The 13,223-nt window shown below is 41.5% G+C and overlaps 1 protein-coding gene across 1 annotated transcript in view; it reads left to right on the top strand.

Moving 5' to 3' along the window:
* The window catches only part of glp2r (glucagon-like peptide 2 receptor), a 16,935-nt gene extending 6,609 nt beyond the window's left edge, over window positions 1-10,326 (top strand). Inside the window, exons 5-13 of the mRNA XM_088323709.1 lie at window positions 1-82; window positions 3,080-3,236; window positions 3,308-3,467; window positions 3,554-3,614; window positions 3,996-4,062; window positions 5,787-5,875; window positions 7,418-7,556; window positions 7,621-7,662; window positions 9,442-10,326. The exon at window positions 1-82 is cut by the window's left edge and continues 25 nt beyond it. Coding sequence (XP_088179835.1) covers window positions 1-82; window positions 3,080-3,236; window positions 3,308-3,467; window positions 3,554-3,614; window positions 3,996-4,062; window positions 5,787-5,875; window positions 7,418-7,556; window positions 7,621-7,662; window positions 9,442-9,768 — 1,124 coding nt within the window. The 3' untranslated portion in view covers window positions 9,769-10,326. The remainder of the gene's footprint in view (window positions 83-3,079; window positions 3,237-3,307; window positions 3,468-3,553; window positions 3,615-3,995; window positions 4,063-5,786; window positions 5,876-7,417; window positions 7,557-7,620; window positions 7,663-9,441) is intronic.
* Window positions 10,327-13,223: the final 2,897 nt, after the last annotated feature.

Genomic DNA, 13,223 nt, shown 5'->3' with positions numbered 1-13,223 from the left:
CCCTCAGAGTGGTCTCCGTTGTGGGCTACTCCCTATCCCTGGCTTCCCTGGTCTTTGCCACCCTTCTCATGGCCATGTTTAGGTCAGTCCATAGACAGAATTCCAGAATTAGGTCATAATCATGTAATGAAAAGAACCAGGAAAAATCTCAAGACCGCCATAAAATTGATCTACGGTTACAAGCCTCGGGTCATGACTGAAAGAGAGTTCCAGGATAAAGTTGTGGAAATGAGTTTCTGAGCAAGGAGTTGTAATTTCCCTTGAAGATTGGATTATATGCTCGGTTACCCTGAAGGGACTCACAGTAGAACTCAGAGGATGCCTCCCAGACGCCTCACTGGAGAGGTGTTCTGGTACATCCTATGGCAAAAACACAGGGGGACATCCCAGGACACTGGAAGAACTATGTGTAAGGATTGGGTGAGAAGCTCAGTCATCCAGAAGGAACTCAGAGCAGATCAAGCTGAAGTGGCTTGAGCATCTGAGCCGGATACTTTTGGACGCCCACCGTGCGAGGTGTTCTGGGCAGGTCTCACCGGCAGAAGGCCACAAAGCTGACTCAGAACCACTAGAAAGACTGTGTCTTAATATTTGGTGAGAAGCTCAGTCATCCATGAGGTACAATGAGTAGAGCCAGCTGAAGTGGGCCAACCCAGGACTCTTTGGAGAGGCTATGTCTTAAGATTGGTGGAGAAAATTGGTCATCCAGTAGGTACACCGCGTAAATCCAGCTGAAGTGGCTCAGGTATCTGGACTGGATGGCTCCTGGACACCTCCCTGGAGAGGTGTTCTGGTATATCCCATAGTGGGAAGCCACAAAGACCACCCAGGACACTGGAAGAACTATGTGTAAGGATTGGGTGAGAAGCTCGGTCATCCAGAAGGAACAGATCCATCTGAAGTGGCTTGAGCATCTGAGCCGGATGCTTTTGGACGCCCACCTGGAGAGGTGTTCTGGGTATGTCTCACTGACAGAAGGCCACAAAGCTGACTTAGAACCACTAGAGAGACTGTGCCTTAAGATTGGGTGAGAAGCTCAGTCTTCCATGAGGTACAATGAGTAGAGCCAGTTGAAGTGGCTCAGGCATCTGTGTCGAATGACTCATGGACACCTACCTGGAGAGGTGCTCTTGGTATATCACACCAGCAGGAGGCCCTGGGGACAACCCAGCACTCACTGGTGAGACTATGTCTAAAAATTGGTTAGAAACATCGGTCATCCGGGAGGCACTCAGAGTAGAGCCAACTGAAGTGGCTCGGGTATCTTGGCCGGATGCCTCCTGAACACTTACATGGAGAAGTGTTCTGGGTATGTCCTACTAGCGAGAGGCCACGGGAACTACCCAGGAAATGCTCGAGGGACCGCGTCTCTAGACTCGTCCTGGGAACGCCTCCGGATTCAGTTAAACGAGATAGCTGGGGATACAAAGTCTGGTATGCCCTACCCCTCCTGATTCTAGATCACATGTGTCAAGCAGGCGGCCCGCGGGCCAGGTCAGGCCCGCTAAGGGATTGAATCCGGCCAGTGAGACAACACTCAGAGAAGCGCAAGAGAAAAACAAGCTGCAGGTTGAAATATGTCAACTTGATGTTGCCAAAGCCAGGTGCCTCTCACAAAGACACTGTACTTGTATTTATTTCTCTCTCTCTCTCTCTCTCTCTCTCTCTCTCTCTCTCTCTCTCTCTCTCTCTCTCTCTTCCCCTTTTCTCCCACTCTGTCTCTTTCACTCTCTGTGTCTCCCTTTGTTGCTCTTTGTCTCTCTCTGTGTCTTTTAACCTCTTTTGCTCTAACCTCCTTTTTTCCTTTTCTCTCTTTTCTCTTTCTCTCTTCATACCCTTTGCGCTTTCTTTTCTCTTTTCTCTCCCGTCTTTCTATTTCTCTTTGTATTTCTTTCTTCCTCTCCCTTTCTTTTCCCCCTCTCTCGCGACTTTTTATCTTTTGTTTCTCACGCTCTCTCCCTCTCTCTCTTTCTTTGTCCTGCCCTCTCTCTTTTTCCCTCCCTCTTTCTCTTATTTCTTTACCTCTCTTTTTCTTTCTCTTTAATCTACAAGTCCGGCCCCGACAGAATGTTTGTTCTATCGTGTGGCCCCCGAGTTAAAATGAGTTTGACACCCCTGCTCTAGATGCAAACCTTTCTCTCGAGAAATCTCTCTCTCTTTTTCTTCATTCTTGATGTCCCATACATAGTAGACTTTTTTTTACTTTTTATTTATTTCAGTTTACTTTCACACAGAGGCTTGCTCAGTGAGCACGTGCTTTTTTACCGAGTCACTCTCAAGTTGTCCTTTTACGCTATCGTCACAGTAGTCAGTTCAGCACTTTTTATCAATTTTTTGGTTGTCCTTATTTGACATGTCCTGTCCCAAATTTCACACTTTTGTTTCAGTTTGCGAGATTTAATGTGTCATTTTTTAGGGAACAGTGAATATCTATGGAACAGAGGTATTTTTTGTCATGATTGCTGATTCAGGGCACCTGTGACTGTCCAATTGGCGCCAACAGCCCTGAGCGCTGATTGGTTCAGAGACTCTTTTTAAACCCCCGGCTTCCAAGAGGAAGCTGTCAGACTGTCCTGCAAACCTATGCTCCCAGCTAGGCAAGCTCATACCTTCCGACATTTTCCTGCCCTGTGTTCTTCTGCCTGATAGCTGTTACCGACCTGTTTCTGGACCCGTTTCTGCCCTGATCTGCCATCCCGACCACTGAACTGTTTTGCCCTGTTTCCTGCCTGATACCTGTTGCTGACCTCTTTTCTGAACTCGATACCGCCCTTTCACTCCCGTCCCGGCTAGTGACCAGTATCCCTGCTGCCTACGATTATCCTCGCTCGACACGGAAGTGCCGCTTCCGCGTTCCTGCCACCTACCCGTGTCCGTCGATCATCGGATCATGGAAGCAAGCACTGCTCTCCCTCTTTATCAATAAAACCGAGTAAACGAACGCAATTGGGTCCTGTCTCTGTTTCTGACTTGTGACAATTTTATTTATAACAATGTATTGAAAACAGTTTTTCTGTTGTTTTTGCCCGATTTCAGTCTAAGTTCGCTGAAGCCAGAGGCTATTTCCTCTGTTTTCCAGGAAGCTCCACTGCACGAGGAACTACATTCACATGAATCTGTTCATCTCCTTCATCTTGAGAGCCGTCGCTGTCATTTCCAAGGAAGTCGTTTTGTACGTGATGTACTCCAACCTACCCAAGGACGATCCCGGGTGGAACTCGTACTCAAGCTCACCGGTTGGTTCAACATTCACAATTCTTCACTTTTTTTAAAAAGAATTGAGGAGAACATCCTTGTTCTTCCACAGATATCTGTCATGTGCAAATTCTCCAAAGTAGCCATGGAGTATTTTGTGGGCTGTAACTACTTGTGGCTTTTGGTTGAAGCCATTTTCCTCCACACTCTGCTCTTTACTTCCGTTCTCACGAAGCGATGCCTGTTGAAAAATTACATGTTGTTGGGATGGGGTAGGTGACGGCCTTTTTTTGAAATCCAAAATCTGAAGACTGTGTGTGAAGTTTTCACATTTTTTTTCTCTGAAATGTTTTTTCAGGCCTGCCGGTCTTCTTTGTGACACCATGGACAGTTATTAAGATTTTATATGAAAATACGGGGTAAGTGCAGTAGAGAAGGGCTGATTGATAAATATTTAGAACCAAACTGCTGATAGTTACTGATAATAATATCAAACTGCTTTATTTTGTATTTCTGTTTTAGACTTCAGGTGTGCTCAGAGTCTCACATCAGCAAAATTTTGCTTTTATTTCAAATTTAAATCATGAAAATGAAACTGTAATATCATACACAGCAGATCTACAGTATATTGGAGTTGATGCTTGCCAAAATGTTGACTTTTACTAACCAAAGAATAACAGCTTTGAGTATTTGTTATTCAATTATTACATTTTCTTACAATCAGTCTCTCATCAAAGTGCATCTTCCTTTTTATAAAAGAAATTATTTTATTTTTACGACTGCCAAACTGTGTTCCTAAGGTGCTGGTCGATTGTAAACAAATGGTTCTGGTGGATAATCAAGGGCCCTATCACGTTGGCAGTGCTGGTGAGTGTTCGGTAGCATCAATTTAAAAGAAACGGGAATACATACTCAAAACAAGGCCATCAATGAAGTTAAAATAGTAAAGCATGGCATGGCATGGCATGGCATGGCATGGCAAAGTATAGTATAGTACAGTACAGTATAGTATTTTATAGTCGAGTCGAGTCGAGTCAAGTTGAGTATGAGCAGAGTAGAGTGGAGCATGGTATAGTATATTCTTGTAGTGTAGAGTAGAGTAGAGTAGTGTAGACTAGAGTAGAATAGTATGGTAGAGTAGACTAGAGTAAAGTAGGGTATAGTATATTATTTTAAGTTATAGTATAGTATAGTATGAGCAGAGCAGAGTAGAGTGGAGTATGGTATAGTATATTATTGTAAGGTATAGTAGAGTAGAGTAGGGTAGGGTAGGGTAGGGTAGGGTAGAGTAGACTAGAGTAAAGTATGGTATAGTATATTATTTCAAGTTTTAGTAGAGTGGGGTAGAGTAGAGTAAAGTATGGTACACTATATTATTTCAAGTTTTAGTAGGGTAGAGTAGAGTAAAGTATGCTACACTATATTATTTCAAGTTTAAGTAGAGTAGAGTAGAGTAAAGTATGGTACACTATATTATTTAAAGTTATAGTAGAGTAGAGTAGAGTAGAGTAAAGTATGCTACACTATATTATTTCAAGTTTTAGTAGAGTAGAGTAGGGTAGAGTAGAGTAAAGTATGCTACACTATATTATTTCAAGTTTTAGTAGAGTAGAGTAAAGTATGGTACACTATATTATTTCAAGTTTTAGTAGAGAAGAGTAGGGTAGAGTAGAGTAAAGTATGCTACACTATATTATTTCAAGTTTAAATAGAGTAGAGTAGAGTAAAGTATGGTACACTATATTATTTAAAGTTATAGTAGAGTAGAGTAGAGTAGAGTAGAGTAGAGTAGAGTAAAGTAGAGTAGAGTAAAGTATGCTACACTATATTATTTCAAGTTTTAGTAGAGTAGAGTAAAGTATGGTACACTATATTATTTCAAGTTTTAGTAGAGAAGAGTCGGGTAGAGTAGAGTAAAGTATGCTACACTATATTATTTCAAGTTTAAATAGAGTAGAGTAGAGTAAAGTATGGTACACTATATTATTTAAAGTTATAGTAGAGTAGAGTAGAGTAGAGTAAAGTATGCTACACTATATTATTTCAAGTTTTAGTAGAGTAGAGTAAAGTATGGTACACTATATTATTTCAAGTTTTAGTAGAGTAGAGTAGAGTAAAGTATAGTACACTATATTATTTCAAGTTGTAGTAGAGTAGAGTAGGGTAGAGTAGAGTAAAGTATGCTACACTATATTATTTCAAGTTTTAGTAGAGTAGAGTAAAGTATGGTACACTATATTATTTCAAGTTATAGTAGAGTAGAGTAGGGTAGGGTAGACTAGAGTAAAGTATTGTATAGTATATTATTTCAAGTTTTAGTATAGAATAGTAGGGCAGGGCAGGGTAGAGTACAGTATAATAAGGTATAGTGTATTATTGTTAGTTTTGCAGCAACGTAAACCAATGAAGAAAAACCTAAATTTAAGGTTAAAAAAATTAAGTTTTGCAGCAGGTCTGTGCAGCCATTTGAGACTTTTTGTGATTAAGGGCTATACAAATAAACATGAGTTGCAGTACTGTACATCATCATATACTATAGTATAGTAGTAAAGTATAGTATAGTAGTCAACTATTTTCTCGTTATTTTGCAGATCATTTTTTTCATATTTATCAAGATTCTGCTGTTATTGCTCTCCAAGCTGAAAGCGGACCAGGTGAAATTTACTGACTACAGATACAGGTAGAGTGCTGTCGAAGCTTTTCTGGTTATGTGATCACATAAAACCTGAATGGCATATTACTGACTATTAGCATTCATGCTAAATTGATCTACAGCATCTTAAGGGTAAAATTCAAGCGTATCCGAAAATTTATTTTGCTTTCATCTAACCCAGGGACGTTACCAGGGGGTGTGGGAGGTGCTGGGGTGTTTAGTGCCCACCCACAGACACGCTCAGCCCACCCATACAAAACTTGATGTAATGGTGCGAGCAGTCTGAAAAGAAATCAAGAAAAAAAGACAAACAAAAGAAGGAGAAAAAATGCAAAAGAGAGAAAAAAAGAAGAAAAAGGGAGAAAAAAGAAAAAGAAGTAAATAAACCTGGGGTAAAAACAAAAGAATAAAACAAAAAGAGAAAAACAAGAAAAGAGTAGAAAAAAAACAGGAAAAGCCTCGGAAAAAAAACTAAAGAAGGGAAAAAAGAAGAAGAAATAATAAAGCAAGAAAAAAGAAGTGATAAGCTATGAGAAAAAATAAATTAAAAAAAAGAGAAAAAAGAAAGAAAGACGAAAAAAAAATACAAATAGGAAAAAGCAAGAAAAGAATTGAAAAGCTGTGGAAAAAAAGAAACAAAATTTAAAAAAAAGAAAAAGAAAAAAGACGAAAAAGGCAGGTTTTGAGGGTCCCTTTGCTCCGTATATTACTAATAATCATGTCGTATTCTGTAAGAAAAAAAATTGTTGTTCCACTACATTATTCTAACATATATTTTTCACGCAACTTTTTAACTCATTTAAACTTTTTATAGTAATCAACTTTAAACGGGAATCCCTACATGACGCAACACGATTCCTGTCAAAAACATTCACTTTTCAGTGCAACAAAGAATAAAATACAAAATACAAGCATAAACTGGACCTATTTAAAAACACTGGAACCAGTGACAAGAGTTACGCCCCCTGTGCATTCGATACGCTCCCCTGAGACGCGTGTCTGGCAACTGCCATGATCTAGCCTTGATATTGAAGGATTTTATACATTTGACTATAAAGGATTTTATATGATTGAATACAAGTTACAGTTATTGAGTTTAATGCTGTAGTTAGTCCTGACTGTGCCTTTATTTAATGAGCAGTGAAGGTTCAGGGCAGGCATGAGTGGTGGAAGATGCTGTTTACAGAACGGGACGTACTGCTGATAAGATAATCAGCACATCCAGACGGAGGACGGCAGGTGTTGTTTTGAGAACAAGGCCCTGATGACGTAGAAACGCTCGGTGTTTTTTTGAGTATTCCAGACATCGCGACGCTCTTCTCTGAGATGGTTAAGCCCAGGGGGCATTATTGGCGCGCCCATGGGAGGAGTCGGCACGCCATTATGCGGGTAGAAGATGGCCAATAAGAAGAAAGCTAAAGGACTTCAGAAGAGACTCCAACGACACTAATTTTTCGATGGAGTACACTTAGTTAAATTGCAAATGAAATTAAATCTGCCCCCGTGTGAAAATGTCGGCTTTCTTGTTCATCTTTTTTGATTTTGAATAGATTTACTTTTTTATGCTAGCTTAGCCAGGGCCACGCTGGTCTTGATCCCCCTCCTGGGCATCCACGAAGTGGTCTTCACTGTGCTTGTGGACGAATGCATGGACGGAAGTAGCCGCTACGCTAGGGACTTCGTCAATCTCACTTTGAGTTCCTTTCAGGTACGGAGAACGATTGTGTGTTGCTTAAGGAACTTAGCTATAAAAATGTCATTTGCTGTTTCAGGGTTTCCTGGTTGGAGTATTGTATTGCTTCGCTAATGGAGAGGTATGCTTTCATGTCTCGAGTATTAGGTAGAACAGACTTAACCTATAACTCATCTAATGCCAGACGTTTATGCCATCTTGACTCCTTTTTGAGGGGGTTTTTAGTTCTGTAGCTTTTTAGGCATAGCACATATCAAAGAAAAGCTTCAATCCTTATCATTAATTAGAAGTATGGTAAAAGCATGTTTGTAGATTTTGGTGATTTTGTATTTTATATACAGTGAAGAAAGGAAGTATTTGAAAAACCCTGCAGTTTTGCTATTTATCCCAGTTAGGAATCATGAAGGGGTCTGAAATTTTGCATGTCCACTGTGAGAGAGATAAACTAAAAAGAAAAATCCAGAAATCACTGCATGATTTTTTTTTTCAACAATTTATTTGTGTGATGTAGCTGCAAATAAGTATTTGAACACCTCAGAAAATGAATGTTAATATTTGGTACAGTAGCTTTTGTTGGCTATTACAGAGGTGTGGTTTTTCACGAGGTTTGTACACACTGCAGGAGGGATCTTGGCCCATTCCTCCACACACTTCTTCTCTAGTTTGGTCAGATTTCTGGGCTGTTGCTGAGAAACACAGAGTTTGTGCTCCCTCCAAAGATTTTCAATTGGGTTCAGGTCTGGAGACTGGCTGGGCCAAGCTAGAACCTTGATATGCTTCTTACGGAGCCACTCCTTGGTTTTCCTTCCTGTGTGACATGACCCATCTTCAATTCTCTGACTGAGGGAAGAGGTTGTTCTCCAAAATCTCACAATACACGGCCCCAGTCATCCTCTCTTTCATGCAGTGCACTCGTCCTGTCCCACGTGCAGAAAAACACCTCCAAAGCATGATGCTACCACCCCCATGATTCACAGTAGGGATGGCCCAATCGTGGATTACAGTAGCTCATTCTGTTTGCTGCATTTGAAAAAAACTAATAAATGTATATGACAGGGGTGCTCAATACGTAGATCGCAATCTACTGGTGGATCCTAGAAGTAGTACTGGTCCATCACGGGAAACTTTATTTGGTGCTTTGTATTTGTAAGGACACATTTAGCGGTCAATGCCGCATGTTAAGATTACAGCCTTGTGGAGGTGTACAATTTTGTCTCTGGTGTCTTTGGACAGCTCTTTGGTCTTCTCCATGTTACAAGGTAAAGTCCAACCGATTGTATAGGGTGGACAGGGGTGTCTTAATGCAGCTAACCACCTCAAACAGGTGCATCAGATTCATAGATGGAGTGCAGGTGGACTTCTAATGGACGGACTAACAGGTATTTCAGGGTCAGAATTTTGGATGATACACAGGGGTTCAAATACTTATTTGCAGCTATATGACACAAATCAATGTTTGAAAATTCATGCATTGTGATTTCTGGATTTTTCTTTTTTAGTTTATCTCTTTCACAGTGGACATGCAGAATGAAAAATTCAGACCCCTCCATGATTTCTAAGTGGGAGAAATAGCAAAATAGCTGGGTGTTCAAATACTTATTTTCTTCACGGTTTATATCTAAACAATGCTTTCCATAAACAGAAGGACACACTTCTTGCAAAATAAAAATTTATTGTAAGAACACTGAACATATGCATTTTAGCGCCCCATGTTTCTGGGGATGTGGTCTCAAGATCTGAATTCACGATCCTTCTTCAATAGACAATAGAAAAAAGGCAGCAAAAGAGAAGCCCGGCTCGACCAAAACACCATGATTGACATTTTAGGCCCGACTTGGCTTAAATCCCACCACTGGCATGGAAACCCTTTCATTTAAATCCCGTTTTTTGTGATGTGTAGGTCCAAGCCGAGTTGAAGAAGCGCTGGCAGATTTTCCTGTTCAACCACAGCTTCCGCTTAAGGAGCCGTTTTGGGGGCCAGCCACTCAAGCACCTCTGGAAGTGCACCAAAAGGAGCTGCCCGCCTGGCCGGCAAAGCACCTCCTGCTCCGCTTACACTTTTGCTACCGATTCTCACCGAAATCGGACGAGCGGTGTCGGAGAGACCTCCGACGGACGCCACGACCCGCCTCTCGACTTTCTGACCAGGAAGAGTTTGTCTAGTAGCGACGGGGACATGACGATGGGTGAGACCACGGGGGAGATACTGGAGGAAAGCCAGTTTTGAAGGCACTTGACTTTTAAGGAACCGTCTAGATCTTTGTTTCTCTTTGCTGCCATCTCCTGACCTTAAGTCACGATGGTAGTCTCAGTAAGCTTGTTCGTGATGCGCGTGCAAGTACGTGCATTCCTTAGACACGCTCGAAAAAAACTTTTCTTTTTGGGGGTTTTGGGCGGCCTCTGGACTCTACCAGGAGCAGGCTTTTTTAAGAACACCTAAAACGGCACACCGCAACTTTAAATAATTTCCACAAGGAATGTTTAAGGATGTGTGAAAAAGATTAATTCAATCACACTACCAACAATTTTGAAGTCTTATCTACCAATTAGTGCCCAAATAACAGTTTTGTTTCAACCTTATCTGACCATTTGCTGGTCCTAAAATGTTTTCAGTGTGACAAAACGGGTGTGAAAGATTTTTAGATGTTTGAGTTTGTATGTTCTCCCCGTGCTTGCGTGGGTTTCCTCCGGGCACTCCGGTTTCCTCCCACGTTCCAAAAACATGCATTTCAGGTGAATTGGCCGGTCCAAATTGTCCCTAGGTGTGAATGAGCGAATGAGTTGTCTGTCCCTGTGTGCCCTGCGATTGGCTGGCAACCAGTTCAGGGTGTCCCCTGCCCACTGCCTGGAGATGGCTGGGATGGGCTCCAGCCTCCCCGCGACCCTAATGAGGATAAGCGGTACGGCTAATGAGATGAGATGAGATGAGTTTTAGACTAGATCACTAATAGACTACATTTCCATCAGCTGTCTAATAGACGGCTATATTTAAACGTCCCCCTGGTTCGAGACCAGGGGGAAACGTCTGTTGGCCTGGAGTAGGATGGGCGCCACCAGGCTGTACTCGCCCAAGACACACCACAGGAAATGGTACCCCTGTAATCATGGTGGTTTAGGGATCCAACCAACCAACTAACCAATCTACCAACAAACTAATTAACAGACCCAAACAACCAACCGACCAACCAATAGACCTAAACAGCCAACCAACCAATCAAGGAACAGACCCTAACAGCCAACTAACCAACCAACCAACCAACCAGCCAACCAACAGACCCAAACAACCAGCGAACCAACAGACTCAAACAACTTTTCAACCAACAAACCACCCAACAGACCCAACCAACCAACAAACCACCTAACTGAACCAAACAGCCAACCAACCAACCAACCAACCAACAAACCTCCCAAACATACAACCAAACAGCCAACCAACCAACCAACCAACCAACCAACAAACCTCCCAAACATACAACCAACCAGCCAACCGACCACTCAACCGCACCACCCACCCACCCAACCAACCAACCAAACAACCAACCAACAGACCCAAACAACCAGCGAACCAAAAGACCTAAAGAACAAACCAACCAACCAACAAACCACCCAAACAACCAACCAATCAGCCAACCAACCAACCACCTACCCTATAACCCGACCAACCACCCACCCAACCAACCAACCAACCAACAAACCTCCCAAACATACAACCAACCAGCCAACCGACCACTCAACCTACCACCCACCCAACCAACCAACCAAACAACCAACCAACAGACCCAAACAACCAGCGAACCAACAGACCCAAACAACCAGCGAACCAAAAGACCTAAAGAACAAACCAACCAACCAACAAACCACCCAAACAACCAACCAATCAGCCAACCAACCAACCACCTACCCTATAACCCGACCAACCACCCACCCAACCAACCAACCAAACAACCAACAAACCAGCCAACCAACCAACCAACCTACAACCTGACCAACCACCCACCCGAACCACCAACCAACCAAGAAACCAACCAACCAACAGACCCAAACAACCGGCGAACCAACAGACCCAAATGACAAACCAATCAACCAACCAACCAACCAACCAACCAACAGACCCAACCTGCCACTCACGCAACCAATGAACCAACCAACCAACCAACCAAACAACCAATCTAATTTTGATATAGATGTGTTTGCTAGACCTTAATTTCTCATTCCAAATTAAATCTGGCCCACCGAATATTAAGCATTTAAAAATCAATTTCAAAGTAGTCTAAAATTGGTCACAATCTCCTCCATACATTTATCAGATGTATACATTCAGACTAGATGTTTAGTAGATGTCCAATAGACATAGATGTCCTTGTTTATGCACAATGGACAATATTTATAGACATATTTTATAGATATTATCATTCAAAATTGCATATGCCACATCAAATCTTTTACATTTCCAACATTTTGTATGCCCGTGGTAAGAAGCACAGAATGATTTTAAGTTGCCTAGAACTCAGTTTATAATAACTATACCTGAATTTTCCTGGGTCCAGTTGGCTTAAAGACGCGCAATCACTCCATAAAAATAAAATAGATAATATTTAACATCTTTTCATTGACATCTAAAATTGCTCTATCAGTTTATTAGACGTCTGAGTTCCTTTGTTTACTAAATATGTGCTGTTATGAATGTAAATAGTAACTTTATACATTCTTTAATGTGTTAGTGTGCATTCCATTTACAAGAGCAATCAGAGAAAGAAGGTGGGCTGTGATTGGTTGTTAAATAAACTCATCAGTCAACAGCAAGTAGCAAAATGGCCACCCACGTGCGGAATCTGGGCCGGATCAGGCCCGCCAAAGATGTTGACAACCCCGAGAGAAGAGCAAGAGAAAAACGAGCTGCAGCGTTAAAGATGTCTACTCAATGTTGCCAAAGCCAGACGCCACTCACGAAGGCACGGTTGCTTTATTTTTCTCTTTCTCTCATTCTCTCTTTCTCACTCGTTTTCTCTCTCACTTTTTCTTTTTTTTCTTTCTCTTTCCTTGTTTCTCCCTTTCTCTCCATTTTGTTGTGACTTTTTTCTCTCTTTGGCTCTCTTTTTTCCTCTTCTTTCTCTCTCTTTCTTTTTCTCTGTCTCTGTCTCCCCCCCTTCTCTCTTTTTCTCTCTTTGTGTTTCTTATTATCACTCTCTATTTCTCTATTTCTGCTCTGTTTGTTCTCTCTTTTTCTGTTCTCTTGTTCCATCTATTTCCCCTTTCTTTTTCTATCGTTCACTCCCTTTTTTGGGGTCTCTATCTTTCTTACTTTCTTTCCTTCTTTATTTCTCTCTCTCATTGACTTTCCTTCTTTTATCTCTGTCTTCTTCTTTTATCTCTCTCTCTCTCTCCCTCTCTCATTTTATCTTTCATTCTCCCTCTCTAGGTATTTCTATTTCCTCTGTCTTTTATCCCTCTTTGTCTTTTTCTCTCTCTTTTTCTATTCCCTCTTGATTTCTCTTTCTCCCTCTCTTTTTCTATCTTTCCCTCTTTTTCTTTCTCTTGCCCCTCTGCTGATTTATTTCGCTCTTGCTTTCTCTCTCTCTCTCTCTCTCTCTCTCTCTCTCTCTCTCTCTCTCTTTCTCTATTTTTCTCTATCTTCTTCTGTTCTCTCTTTTTTCTTTCACTTTCTCTATTTTTCTATCTTTA

The sequence above is a fragment of the Urocampus carinirostris genome, chromosome 19 (genome assembly GCF_059441175.1).
Source record: "Urocampus carinirostris isolate Australia breed hairy pipefish chromosome 19, RoL_Ucar_1.0, whole genome shotgun sequence".
NCBI lineage: Eukaryota > Metazoa > Chordata > Actinopteri > Syngnathiformes > Syngnathidae > Urocampus > Urocampus carinirostris.
This window is presented reverse-complemented; position numbering and strand designations above follow the sequence as displayed.